Source organism: Plectropomus leopardus, chromosome 11, assembly GCF_008729295.1.
Source record: "Plectropomus leopardus isolate mb chromosome 11, YSFRI_Pleo_2.0, whole genome shotgun sequence".
Taxonomy (NCBI): domain Eukaryota; kingdom Metazoa; phylum Chordata; class Actinopteri; order Perciformes; family Serranidae; genus Plectropomus; species Plectropomus leopardus.
This window is the reverse complement of record NC_056473.1, coordinates 1,238,521-1,253,488: the sequence shown is the minus strand read 5'-3', so window position 1 is coordinate 1,253,488 and position 14,968 is coordinate 1,238,521. Positions and strand designations below refer to the sequence as shown.

At 40.2% G+C, this 14,968-nt stretch overlaps 1 protein-coding gene across 1 annotated transcript; it reads left to right on the top strand.

Moving 5' to 3' along the window:
* The first annotated feature begins 4,113 nt into the window (after nt 1-4,113).
* On the top strand, nt 4,114-7,654 carry LOC121950279 (olfactomedin-like). Its single transcript, XM_042496223.1, has 5 exons — nt 4,114-4,215; nt 4,381-4,539; nt 4,728-4,940; nt 5,135-5,267; nt 6,599-7,654. Exons 1-5 carry the CDS (start codon nt 4,183-4,185, stop codon nt 7,444-7,446), a joined length of 1,386 nt encoding a protein of 461 aa, XP_042352157.1. The 5' UTR covers nt 4,114-4,182; the 3' UTR covers nt 7,447-7,654.
* Nucleotides 7,655-14,968: the final 7,314 nt, after the last annotated feature.

The window sequence follows — 14,968 nt, the reverse complement described above, 5'->3', positions numbered from 1 at the left end:
AATGCTTGGCACATATCTTTAGTGCTGTTGCTGTTGAGGTCTCTCTCCATTCTCTGCTGGTGTCTCCTTTTGGCCTCCTTGATGCCAGCTCTCAGTTGTGTTCTGGCGATATTTTATGCCTCCTTGTCCCCTGACTGAAAGGCAGTTTTTTTTTGCTCTGAGATGAGTCTTCACCTCCCCATTCATCCAGACTTTCTGGTTGGGGAATAATCTCACCGTCTTCATGATCACCACGCCATCAACACATTTGCTGATATATGATGTCACGGAAGGTGCATATTCTTCAAGACTGATCTTGTTATCTTGAGTGGCAGCATCTTTGAACATTTGCCAATCTGTGCATGTGACAAGTTGAAAAGTTATGCACTAATAATTTAGAATAAAAAATATTGAGTTCATTATGTTGTTGAAAATTAAATAGAGGATAAAATGTGTTTATTTGTAATACATTTTCATTAAGAGTGATAAAAGGGATAAAAACATTTGAAATACCTTAAAAACCTGTTTTTTGTTAAAATTAATGTTTAAGAAGCTGAAAGAGTGTTTAATATACATATATGATTTATTTCATTCTTTATTGTTAAAATCGAGATATAACAGCACTTGTCTGTGATCTACTGAGTAGGCTGAGCTAGTATATCTGTGATTGACTGTTTTTGTGTATCTCGTTTCAGGGTAATTTGCACTGTTTTTCCTCATTCCACTAAACGCCTGATGAGGAAACGACACGCAATCACATTCGTGATTATTTCTCCCCTTTTTCAGGGGTGACGACATGCGCTCAAAACAGTCCTGTATAGCTGCTTTGGCTTCATCTGTCTACACTTTAACAACTTTAACTGATGGTTTGACCCTTTTTATCAGCTGACAATATGTTGGCAGAAGGAGCCGAGAAATATGATCTGACAGGCCAAAGTGAAGGGGTGGGAGGGCTTTGTAGTTGTCAGGAATATTTGTATACATGTGGTCCAGGATATTTCTTCCTCTGGTGGGGATCTGGACATGCTATGAAGATTCCATCAAGTTGCTTGGTGATGTTGCTGCTGTTGGCACCATACAATTCCTGCATTGCATTTTTTTGAATTTGCATCTGGGGGAATGTTTACAGCAACAATAAAAACACTGGTGAATTCTCTGGGCAGAAAATATGGATGACATCTTAGCACCAAAAACTCTACATGTGGTGAGCGCAGTCCTTCCACTTTAACTGTGTTTGAGCCAAGCATAATTTATATAAATGCAACGCCCTCCTCCACTCCTCCTACTGGAGTCTCCTCTCACCTGTCTGCTCTGAACAAAGTCTGCTCATCGAGTGCAACAGCTTGATCCAGAATGTTAGGAGTTAACCATATCTCTATGTGCGCAAAGTAATCTCTGATCTCCTGTTGCTCAGTGACCCTCAATCGCATCTCATCCATTTTATTACCTTGCGAGCGGACATTAGCCAGAAGAAGGCTTGGTAGAGGAACAGCTCTCGGTCCTATGCAGGCCAACCTCACCCTAATACTGGCTTTCCTCCCTCTCTTTGTCCAGCACTTTTGCCAACGGTTCTCCCCTCTGGTCTGACTGGCAGAGTATGCTGTTTGTGCAGATCCTCTTGCAGTATGCTGCATTCAGGAAAGTTGTGCTTCAGCATGGAGTTGAAAAAAAAATAGAAAATATAGCAAAAGCAGCAAGAATTTGAGGAGCTACTGGCTGCTGCATCTGCATGCGCCACCATTATCATAGCCTATGTCCAAATGCCCCTGGTCTGAGTAGTTTAGCCTACAAGGTATATAAGAAGTGCCTGAAGCTTCTGTGAAGACTTTGGAGGCTGTTTTGGAGAATATGAAAGAAGGGCACCATTCCATCCAGCTGGAAATAGGCAAAAGGCTGTATTGCACCAAAGGGAAGTGACTCCTCAACCACTTACCATTTCAGAACCACCTCACTCTTCAGCGTAGACTGCAAGGACTTCTATTCAGTGCTGGCTGAGAGGATGACCTCATACATAACTGAGAATGGGTACATTAATACATCTATTCAGAAAGCTATTTCAGGCTTCTCCTGAGTCCTCAGCCAGATGATACAGAAGGCCAAACAAGCAGTGGAGACCAAACAGTAGTCTGACTGGACATTGCTACTGGTTACTGATCAATCTCTCATACCCTTCTCTGTGCTACAAGGACTACTACCACATCCCTTATGACATAGCCCATTCTCATTCCAAAGAACGCTGCTGGACAGAACGTGATGTGGTGTTGTCAATGCTGCCAGATATATGGACGGCACTTGCCGTAACATCTTGATATGCGGATGGGCAGCGTCACTTGAGAAACAGGCCAGACCAAACCTCTCGTGTCCACAGAACTGCATCAGTTTAAATGCTGTTTGTAATGGCGTAACAGAAGGAGTGCAAGAGCACCTATAGGGCAGGCAGGAAGGGGGTGGATGTGTCCAACGAACCCTGGACTTTCATGCAGGTGTTCACTTCCTATTTAAATGTGATGTTTGTTTTTACACTTTACAATCTATCTGCTTTCCCTAATCCGTTTTGTGCTTTTGGCATAAGATTGTGACACCAAAAGGCACTTTTCGCATGCGCATGAGATGCTGCAGGGTGGCATCAAGTGAGAACGTAGCAGGGCAGAACAAGTTGAAGTGTTCTAATACACCAGTGGATGAACGGACAGCACCTGACGTGTCACTTCAGAATGCAGCTGGACAGAACCTGTTGCATCTGTATGAAACGCTGCTGGAAACGACATAACATAAGGAGCATGACGGTGCATATAGGGCAGGTGGGAGGGGCAGTGTATAGGTCCAACAATCCCTGGACTTTCATGCAGGAGTGACATGTATCCTTATTGTCTGAATGTGATGTTTTTTTTTCCACACCTTACCATTTGCCCTCTCCCCCTATTGACATCACAGTAGCTACATCCCAGAAAGTTAACAGCAGATGCAGAAGTATACTTAGAGCATAATATACCAAAGATGACTTTGAATGAGAATGTGTTGGATGATCACCAGCTACTTTTACCAAAGCAAACTACAATTCAAATCAGGCTAGTTTACAGCTCAGTGGCAAGACCTGGTAAAGGGTGTGAAAAAAAAATGGCGCTGTACTTTCTGCAAACCACAGATATGCAACAGTTGGACTTTACAATCTTACCACATGAACATTTCTAAGGTGACGCAGTTCAGATTGTGTGTACATAAGTTGATTTCCTCATTAGAAGGAGTATCTACTGACTGAAGATTCCTTGACTCCTGGGCTAGACGGCTGCCAAGTATCAGGCAGCAACAGACCACAGTTTGAGTGACAGGGAGCAGCGCACATGAAAGCTCTGTTTCTTTGCTCTTCATCGCCTAAGGCATCAAAAGAAAGATATCGATACAGATCCCAGCATTATTTTGAACAATGAACATTTGGTGCAGTAAGGCTATCTGCAGGTTCTGATGTGTTGACATGTCACACCTATGGTCAGTTTAGAGTCACCAATGAACCTTCATATTAACAGACCTGAACCCTGTCTTTTTCAGCAAAGTGATCCAGATAGGCTGCTCCATCAGACTGGTTTTAAGGAGACATTTTAAACAAATGGTTGAAAAAGATATTTAATTTAAATTACAAAAATTTAAAAATTATTATTAAATTACCTTAATTAATTAATTAATTAATTAATTACCTGATTTATGTGTATGTGCATTTGTTTATGTAAATATGGGCAAAGTTGTGAAAAATTGTTTTCAATTTATTTTGAGTTTACATAATAACATAAACCAGCTGAAGGGATTATTTTTCCTGTGGACCCCAGGAAAAGCACATATGTTGTTAAGACTGGGATGCCAAAAAAAATCTGATATATATATAGAGACAGATATCTGTCAGTCAGTGTTTTGCTTATATGAAAAAAAAAACCCCAAAAACATTACTACAATATAATGTTTAAGATTTTGTTTTGAGACGTACTTGCAAACATCTTCTCCGTGGATATGGGGAACTTACTCGTTGACCTTAACTGTTGGGAAACTCCATAGTGTCACATTTTTTTCCAGTTTCACATCCACATGAGTACTCTGTGGTGACTTATCAGTGACCAGAAGCAAGAAGCAGTGAGAAGAAGAGGGGGGCTGGGGATTTGAGTCCTGACAGCTTCTGTCCCTGTCAGTGCAACAATCTTCTGCCCAGCTGCAACCATGCTGCTGCTGCTCCTACTGCTGCTGTCATCAGTGAGTTACACTTAATGTCTTCCTGTTAGTGGAAGATAGAGAACTTTATGACTTCAGACTGAGGCACCTTTCTCTCTGTTTGTTTTTAGTCTCTTTGTAAGTGCAGTCTCTTTACTGTCCTTATGAATCTCCAACACCAGTGTTTTTATACATTTGTGACTTTAGGCTGATGGCGAGGCTCAGCATGTGACAGGTCAGAAGAGGAATGGATCGTGTGTTTGTGAGGTGGACTCCAAAATGTGGTCCTTCCCTGCTGTGAGTTATGGGACCGTGCTGCAGCGGGTTGAGTACTGTGAAGTATCGCTGAAGAGCCTGCAGGAAAAGGTAAGAACTAAGACAAGAATGTCTTTTAGACTTTGAGTATTATGATTATTGTTGGCATGTCAGACTCTTCAGCTCTACAAATATGCCTGTCTTGTGAAGATATAATATCCAATGGAAAGCAGATCATTTCAGAACATGAGTACTTTAACCTGGAAACCCATTCGACATCTGTCTGTACCTCCATGCAGGTGAAGTTGTCCAACCAGCGGCTCCCTGAGATCCAGGCTCTGATCAAGAACATGACAGAACGGTTGGAGCCTCACCAGTACCTGCACAACCAGGGCCTGTACACAGACCTGTCATTGCACCTGCTGGGCCAGGAGCTTAGCCAGCTGGAGACAGATATCAGTGCCATCCACAGCCAGTTTAACAGCAGCCAAACACACACACTCTCCAAAGAGGTATGTCACAACACTGTAGTTGCAGAGCAACTATCAGCCTTTCTGAACTCTTGTTAGGAGAATAAAAAAAATCATATGAAGGCAATATGGACTTTTTTTAAATGTTTTAATTTGATGTGAAGGTTTACCATGAACATAATGTTCACTGTCCGTATACAATGTTGTAACTATATGTGTGTGTGTGTGTGTGTTAGGTGGGTAAACTGCGTACAGATGTGGAGAAGATGAAAATGTCAGACACAATCAACATGAAGACTGTCAAAGAGAAGCTGCGCTACCTAAAGAATGCCGCAGAGTCCTGCAAGTCTATCCCCAAAGACTTCAGAGGTATGTATGCTGTGTGTGTGTGTGTGTGTGTGTGTGTGTGTGCGTGTGTGTGTGTGTGTGTGAGCTTATGGCTTAATTAGGCCCCCTTAAAGTCAGAGATTTGAATCATCAGTGGGAGAGCCCTCAGTCAACTGAGACTGCTTCAAGTCGAGCGTTTTTTTTTTGTTTTTTTTTTTATTGCTAGTCAAGGGGCTGTGCAGTGCAGTTCTGGGGAGTTTTGGTCCCAAGATTTTGCTGCAGAGTGAGTGGTCTTGACTTCCATGCTACTCTTTGGTACAGGGAGTTGCAGACATGCAGAGAGCAGCACAGAAGAGGAGGGAAGAGAGACCTTCTGCCTAGAAGTGGTGAATTTACAGTTTATAGCACACTCTATGGCTTTGGTTCGATATCTAGTATAAGCAAAAAAATGTGGTTGCACATTTACAACCTGTCTTCAATGCATGTGAATGCAGCTGTCATGCCAAGTCAGTACAAACTTTAAAACTGTATTGAAAACAATACAAATCTTCCAGTATTCATATTCAACAGTCAAATGCGGTTCAACTGGCATAACTCTTAGTCGGGTAGAGCCCTAGATTTAAGCGAACTTAAATAACAGACTCAAGATCAGTTTATAGGAGATGGCTCATCCAATTGGGGACAAAAGACAAGTCCCTAAATTTTCAGAAAAATATGGTGGTGTCCAGTGTGGTTTGGGTCTAAAGGTAAAGGTAAGGGTTAAGGCATTTTTCGCACCGGGGCTTTTTTTCTTTCTTGTGATTAATTACATGGCTGAAAAATGCTAAAAACTGTGCCAAAAATTGCAGTTTCCCTAATGTCTTTTTGAGGCTAGCTCCAAAACAGCATGCATGACTGTTCTGATTCTAAACTTATTAAAATTGCAAGACTACATGTCAAGTATGAGGCCCTAATGGTCAAAACACCACAATATTTCCCAAAACACTACAACATTCCAAAAACAGAACAACATTTGGTGAGACTCAAACCACAAAAGGTAGGAACTGTTGGACAATGATTCCTTGTTGCCGGACACTTTGTCTGTCAGTCTGTGACAAACAGAAGTACTTCTTCCAGCCGGATGTGTCTAAAAACTCCTTAAACCAAACCTTTCCCAAAAAATATTTAAGAATCACTGACTTGAAATACCTCTGTTCTTAACCAATTTTATCAATCATTTATGTGTTTTATTTCTGCTTTCTTGCTTGTGAATTCTGAACCTGAAAAACTTTCATACTAAATGTCATCACTGTCCTCTTGGTGTCCAGCGGCCAAAATCCTGATGACAGTATATAAACTGTGCTGTATGTTCACCTTCTCCTCTGTGTTTCTAGGCCGGAACAGATACTGCCTCAAGGGCCTGATGTCCAACATCAGTGATCCTGTCATTACTAAAGTCAGTCCCTATGGGAAGAGTACCATCTCTGGTTCCTGGGGCAAACAGGCCCAGGTGGACAGTGAGGGACAGAAAAACAGCTACTGGGTTCAGCCTCTGCTCAACAGCAACATCTGGGGCAACACCTTGCGGGTCTACCAATCCTATGAAGACTTCATGGCGTCCGCCAACCACAAGGACTTTACCCTTGCTCCATCTTTCAGTGACACCAAGACCCTGGAGGGCCCCAGTGCTGTTCTGTATGGAGAAGCACTGTACTATCACTGCTACCGCTCTGCAGATATCTGCCGCTATGACCTCAAAAGCAACACTGTCAAGCGGGTGACACTGCCGGGCACTGGCGTGGGATTCAACAACAAGTTCCCATATTGTTACTATGACTGCCGTGTCAATAGTGATGTGGACGTGGAGGCAGACGAGACAGGGCTGTGGGCCCTCTACGCCACTGTTGGCAACCACGGTAATCTTGTGGTGAGCCGCCTAATCTGGGACAGCGAGGCTGAGATGCTCAATGTCTCACAGACATGGGAGACGAAGTTGTTTAAGAAGGCAGTGAGTAACGCCTTCATGGTGTGCGGTGTGCTGTATGCCACTCGTTATGTGAACGAATACAGCGAGGAGGTGTTCTACGCCTTCGACACAGCGTCAGGCAGAGAAGACAACACGCTCGCACTGCCGATGGAGAAGGTCGCCAAAGGAGTGGCCAGCCTGAGCTACAACCCCACCACTAGGCTCATCTACATGTACAATGATGGCTATCTGCTGGCCTACCAGGCCCACTTCTGATCTCCAGCTGCTGTAACTGGCTGGTTCTACTTCTTCTTGTCACATGACACTCACAACAGGAAATAAATGTGCTAGAATGGTCATCTCAGAATATGTCAAACTGTATCAGATAATCCAGGGTACATATCACATATTGTAACAAATTTTTTTAACTCAGAATGCTACAAATTATTAAAAAGCAAATATAATAAAAAAATTAATAACTGACTTTGATAGCATCATTTTTTCAATGGACACTTAAGTCAATATGGTGTTGCCTGTAATTGCATACTGGTGCTTTCAGTGCTAATGTCAGGATCATAGACTGTAAACACAGTAGATGGACAACATAATAGCTCCCCAAAGTGAAGCTTTTCAATGTGGATCGCCCCCTGGTGTCTGATTGCAGTATGGGTCATAAAGCCTGCCCCTCCATGTAACTGAATGTGACATAGGCCAAACTAAAAAGGATATTTTAGCCTCACTTAAGGATAGAGTATCCAACTTCCCACTGCTCCTGAAGGCAGTAGCCCTTGTTCTTGATTTCATGCTGCTATTGCTATGTCCATGTCTGCTACCTTGCAGCTAATATCTTGTGCCACACAATGTTTGTTTGCTTGTTTACCATCTGCGTATGAAAACACAATCGAAGATAATTTAAACCCCTCTTTTTTGTTTAAAATTTTTAAAATAGAAGTGCTTTCAATATATGATAATGTTATTAATATATCAAATGTTAGTATTTTAAATAGACGATGTTTCTAATAATGTGTTAATATCCCAATAAGAATGGAAATACGAAAATAAAACATAAAAAACTATCTGCAGACATAATTACCATGTCATACAACACTGTAAAAAAACCACGTAAAAAACTGGCAGCTGTGGTTGCCAGAATTTTACTGTAATAAATAAGGTAGAACTTTTTCTATTATTAGAGTAAAAGGACATTAAAACTGTTGGTTTTACGGTTAATGTCAGAATTTGATTCCAAAATTTACCATATAAGTACAAGAAAAACATAGAAAAAAACCCATTGTTTTGCCATATAAAAAACATGATTTTTGTGTTAATTATACAGCAAAACAGTATATTTTTTATGGTAAAAATGTATTTATACGGCAAAATATGGATCTAAACCCCAACCATTATTGAAAATCAACAATACCAATACAGTTTTACTGTAATAATAGAAAAAGTTCTACCGCATTTATTACGGTAATATTCTGGCAACCACAGCTGCCAGTTTTTTTACCGTAAAATTAACAGTTTTCTGTTATTTAAAACTAGTATATGAATACTATATAGTTTGTGCCATTAAATATGACAGTGTTACAATGTGATATAAAAGTCTGCTTTATTCTTCATAGATTTCCTTAAAATGTCAAAAAAGACAGTTTTACCATTAAATGTAACTGTGTTTTGATACAACATTTATAATATAATGTTCTGTTTTCACTGTTAATTGGGCTAGTTAGTCGGCTTACACTGAATGTCTATAACCTGTAATCTAAAATCTTAATACACTCAACATAATTTGTACAAAAAATAACTCAATGCTATTTGACAGTAAAATTCTGGCAACTCTCCTTGTAATATATCACTCAAACACATCAATTAGCCTGTTAACCCAATGAATTTACATAACACTATCAACATCCATGAAAAAAATCCATGCGAGGCAAAAGTTGTATTTAATATTTTAATGACCAAAATGATCATGAATATTCAACAAGGTTATATATATATATATATATATATATATATATATATATATATATAAAAAAAGATATAAAGATAGATAGATAGATAGATAGATAGATAGATAGATATAAAGTGCTCAGTATGTTGCTTACATATCAGCTGGATGGTTTCGATTTCTGAAGTTGAACTGTCTACTACTACAGTCCACACTCAGATAGAAGTCCAAGGTTTTGAAAAGTCCTTTGGCACAAAAGTGTCCTTAAACTGTCAAAATGTTTCCAAGGTGCTACCTCCTCCTGTTCCATCCTGGAGCTGTTGATGCAAAGGGGCAGCAAGGGAGCAGTAACTGTTACTGTATGTGGACATCAAGAGTTTTGCCAGGTTGGATGGACTGAGTTACAGCAATGGACCTAACACCAGCATAAAGGGAGAGAGCAGAGATAAAACTTACTATATAAAGTTGTTTCATTTATATTTAAGTTGTGATGAGAATTAATTGCAAAATATTTAAATTACAGTACTTTTACAATTATTGACCCCAATGATAAATTATTTCACAGCACCAAAATAGCTAAAATAAACACTTTGTCAGCTTCGGGCTGGATAATATATATTACAGCCATATCGTGATATGAGACCTCATGTGGTGTGGGATTTTGGATATGGTAATATGGTGATAAGCATAAAGGGCTGTCCACACCAAGAACTATAAAGTTAAAGATAACTATAACTATAGCAATATAAACATCCACGCTGATGAACGATATCTCTCTGTAAACAGTTGCACCAAGTACGCACTGTGCACTCCAGCTGTGTCAGCAGTGTAGGGGAATGGATATTGATTATTGATGAATAAAAAGGATATTGAGGACCTGTTATTGCTGCATGTTGTGAAGAGAAAGAAAAAGAAAGGGTATGGGTTCACATATTTCTTCAAAGAAGAGATGAGTAAGGAGAATCACTCTGTTATGAGTGTTGTCGTCTTTGAAGACAAGTTTTATTCATACTTTTGTATGAGTCATCCTGGCAATTGTAAAAGAGGACATCGACAAGGACAAAACAAACTTCAGAGACCCCATCAGCGCCAAAGATCATTTCGCAGCATGTCTCAGGTACAATGACACTCTTTCAATGTTTAATTTGCAGCCTAATATTACGTTGCAAGTGTTAAATAAGTTGTATATCCCAGTAGTTAAGACTGAATGATTAGCGTAAGAGACTATTAAAAGAAATGTTTCTTGTCATCAATTAGCTTAAAATTTGGATTTATTTAACACCAAAATCATACACCCGTGCACAAACTAAGTCATTTTGTGTTGCACACTTAAATAAAAAATTCTGCGTAATTTTTTTTTTTTTTCTTTACTTGGTATTGCAAAATACTTAAACCTTGCAATACATCCGTCCAGGTCAGCCTCTTTGTTGACTAGTATACTCCCTCTTGTGGCAGAAGTGGGCAACAACTCATCTTCATATGTACGCTGGCTTCAGCCAGATTTCGATTGGCTGTCAAGTGTTTCTTTCGTTCATCAAATTGCTCTGAATGTGATCCCAACAATATCATCTGCCACTGTTGTTATAGTTGTGGTGTGGACTCAGCCATCCACTTGAGTTTTAAAGGATATTTAAAACCATATCTTTATAGTTTCCTTCAAAGTTAATGTTCTCGGTGTGGACGGCCCTCAAGTGTTGTCTTTTCCTGGTACTAAAGGCTGTATTACAGTAAAGTGAGGTCATTTGCTTACCTTACCAGACCGTTCTAGCTGTTCTATTTTTTGCCTTTACCCAGTTATTATATAGATATTATAGATGATTATTAATTAAAAATCTCTTTGTGTAAATATTTTATGAAAGCAATAGTCACCCCCACATTACGGTCACAATATGAATATTGAGGGGTTTAGTCAAAAATACTAGGATATTTTATTTTCTTAATAATGCCAACTAACCGGTAGTCAAAATAAAATCTGGGTCTTGAGTAAACTGATAGGGCCTATATAATTTAAGAAACTAATTCCCTCTGCTTTGACATCATTACCATGTCTTACAACTCCTGAGCACACTACTACTAACTTAAGTCATTCCCAAATTGACTGTCTCATCGATAATGCTACTGGCTCACTGCGATCAGCTCTCGACACTGTTGCACCCTTCAAGAAGAAAATAATGAAACAAAAAAAATTAGCCCCATGGTTTAACCTCCAGATTCGCAAATTGAAACAAACATCGCGAAAATTTGAAAGACATTGGCGTTCGACCAAACTGGAAGAGTCCCGTTTAGTCTGGCTGGACAGTCTTAAAGTCTATAAGAAGGCCCTCCGCCATGCCAGGGCAAACTATTATTCATCACTAATTGAGGAAAACAAAAACAATCCCAGGTTTCTTTTCAACACTGTAGCCAGGCTGACTCAGAGTCACAGCTCTATAGAGCCCTGTATTCCTTCGGCCCTAAGCAGTGACGACTTTATGAATTTCTTTAATAATAAAATCATAACTATTCGAGATAAAATCCATCACCTCTTACCCTCAACTGACCTGACCCCGAACTCAGATAGCCTGATTATGGCAGCAAGGCCCGAAATTTATCTAGACCATTTCTCCCCCATTGACCTTCATCAACTCTATACTTTGGTTTCTGCATCTAAGCCATCAACATGCCTGCTAGACCCCATCCCAACTAAGCTCCTTAAGGAAGTTTTACCTTTATTAGACAACTTTTTATTAGATATAATCAACGCGTCTTTATTGACAGGTTATGTACCCCAGTCTTTTAAAGTAGCTGTCATTAAACCTCTTCTAAAGAAGCCCACTCTCGATCCTGAGATTTTAGCTAACTATAGACCGATATCTAATCTCCCCTTTATTTCTAAAATCCTTGAGAGAGTGGTTGCTCATCAGCTCTGTGACTTTCTCGAGACAACAGTTTATTCGAGGACTTTCAGTCAGGCTTTAGAGTTCATCATAGCACAGAGACGGCACTAGTAAAAATTAATAACGACTTATTTATCGCTTCTGACACAGGTCTGATCTCTGTTTTAATCCTATTAGATCTCAGTGCTGCATTTGACACCATTGACCATCAAATCTTACTGCACAGACTTGAAACCTCAATTGGCCTTAAAGGAACGTCACTAGCCTGGTTTAAGTCATACTTATCAGATCGTTCCCAATTTGTTCACATCAATGATCAACCCTCCGCACATACAAAGGTCTGCTTTGGAGTGCCACAAGGTTCGGTGCTTGGACCAATCCTTTTCACTTTATATATGCTTCCTCTAGGCAACATAATTAGAAAACATTCCTTAAATTTCCATTGTTATGCTGATGATACGCAATTATATCTATCTATGAAACCAGATGAAACTGATCAGCTATCTAGACTTCAAACATGTCTTAAGGATGTAAAAGCCTGGATGAGCCGTAATTTCCTGATGTTGAATTCAGACAAAACTGAAGTTATTGTTCTTGGCCCAAAACACCTCAGAAGCTCCTTTTCCAAGAATTTAATTTCTCTAGATGGCATTACCTTGGCCTCTAGCACAACTGTAAGGAACCTCGGAGTTTTATTTGACCAGGATTTATCCTTTGCCTCCCATATAAAACAAACTTCAAGGACGGCTTTCTTTCACTTGCGTAACATCGCAAAAATTAGACATATCCTATCCCAAACAGATGCTGAAAAATTAGTACATGCATTTGTCACCTCTAGGCTGGATTACTGTAATTCCCTATTATTTGGTTGCCCAAACAAATCTCTTAGGTTTCTCCAACTGGTGCAGAATGCTGCTGCTCGTGTTTTAACGGGAAGCAAGAAAAGGGATCATATTTCTCCTGTTTTAGCTTCTCTGCACTGGCTCCCTGTGAAATCCAGGATTGAATTTAAAATCCTCCTCCTTACTTACAAAGCTCTAAATGGTCAGGCTCCATCCTATCTGTCACAGCTCATAGTTCCTTACCAACCCTCAAGATCACTGCGCTCTGAAAACGCAGGGTTACTTGTGGTTCCCAAAATTTCCAAAATTAGGTTAGGAACCAGAGCCTTCAGCTACCACGCTCCTCTCCTATGGAACCATCTTCCATTTTCGGTCAGGGAGGCAGACACCGTTTCAACTTTTAAGGGTAGACTTAAGACCTTCCTCTTTGATAAAGCTTATAATTAGGGCTGGCTCAGGCTGCCTGGACCAGCCCATAGTTAGGCTGACATAGGTTTAACCTGCCGGGGGACTTCCTCTGATACGCTGAGCTCCTTTCCTTCTCTCAATGCCGCCATCAGAAATCATGCATGTCTGTTAACTGCATTGCCATGTGCAAGCTTAGCTTAGCTCTGTGATAGCCATGTGGTACTCTCACTACCTGGGGCTCGCGATTACAGAGCCTGGGTCTGTTGAACTGCACTACGCTAATCCTGTTGCCTCTCGGGAGCGTTCCTGCTCCCTTGTTTCCTAGTTTCCCTGGATCCTGGCCGTAACCTTGACTGTGCCTGACCGTGGTGATAGCTGTGCTGATGCTGTGACCCTGCCTTTGGTTGTGCTCGTGCTGTGGCTGTACTGATTCTGTGCCCCCCGCTCGCCCTGATCGTGGTCTGGTCCTGGTTGCGCCGATGCTGTGATCTTGCCTTTGGACAACTCCCTTTCACATATGCATGAGACTGTTATCATCTCTATCAACATCATCATAGAGTGCAATTACTAATTTTCACACCTACCATTATTGTAATATGACATGCATCTGTTTCTATTATTCTGTGCCCCCCCCCCCCCCCCCCCCTCTCTTTCTCTTTCCTTTTTTGCCATGATTGTATTTCATTTGCTATTTACGACATCTATTGCTCGTCTGTCCGTCCTGGAAGAGGGATCCCTCACTATCCTCTACCGCTCTTCCTGAGGTTTCTTCCTCTTTTTTTTCCCTGTTACAGGGGTTCTTTTTGGGGAGTTTTTCCTTGGGTGATGTGAGGGTCTAAGGGCAGAGGGATGTCGTACACTGTAAAGCCCTCTGAGGCAAACCATGTTTTGTGATAATGGGCTATATAAATAAAACTGACTTTATAAAACTGACTTTATAATTTGCATGCCAACAAAGCATAATGTACAAAGTTGGTGAGAATGTAGTTAATATTCTTCTAATTATATTACTTCATCCAACCGCAAACCCATCTGTGGATTAGCTGTGGTTAGTGGGTAACTGTGATAACTCAGTTTCTAAAAGTACACAGTATAAATCACAACACTTAAGTCAACATTAAATGAAAGTGTGTATGATAGAAAACCTGTTTGTGTGGAATCACTCACCATAAATGCCTCAACTTTATAATGAAACACTTCCACACTGAGGACTCAGGGAGAAGAACTTCCAGCGCCAGGACAACACTAAGAGGAACTTTTAATAGTCCCAGCTCAATGTTCTAATATGTGAGAAAAGAGAAAGTTTTACAATTTTATCTATTCATTCACAGCGTAATGATTTACTTTTTCTAGAGTTCTAAATCTTACCTAAAAAAGTAATAATGGCAAAAAGGGTTCAGTTGAGGACCACTCAGCTTCGGGACCACTGGATGTATTTGGCTCAGCCTACTGGAAGGGAAACAATACTTGAGACTTAGAATTAAAATGTGATGTATACATTTTTAATTGTATTTTAAATATGAAACTAACTTACCAGCTCCATTCTGAAATGGTGACATCAGAGGTGATTTTTGCCAGACTCAGACTACTAAGTATTTTTAATAAGCATTAATGTTATTTATTAAAGTTGATTGCCACTGGATGTTTTTTAAATTGCTCAGTGTATGCGGTAGCTATAAAAAACACATTCATTTGAGCTCTTTTATTATGCTAAATTG

Excerpts from the sequence above, each read along its gene's own strand:
- LOC121950279 (XM_042496223.1), top strand. The coding sequence starts at position 4,183 with ATGCTGCTGCTGCTCCTACTGCTGCTGTCATCA. Across the intron at positions 4,941-5,134 it reads CACACACACTCTCCAAAGAG|GTGGGTAAACTGCGTACAGA; the intron begins GTATGTCACAAC and ends TGTGTGTGTTAG. Across the intron at positions 5,268-6,598 it reads TATCCCCAAAGACTTCAGAG|GCCGGAACAGATACTGCCTC; the intron begins GTATGTATGCTG and ends CTGTGTTTCTAG.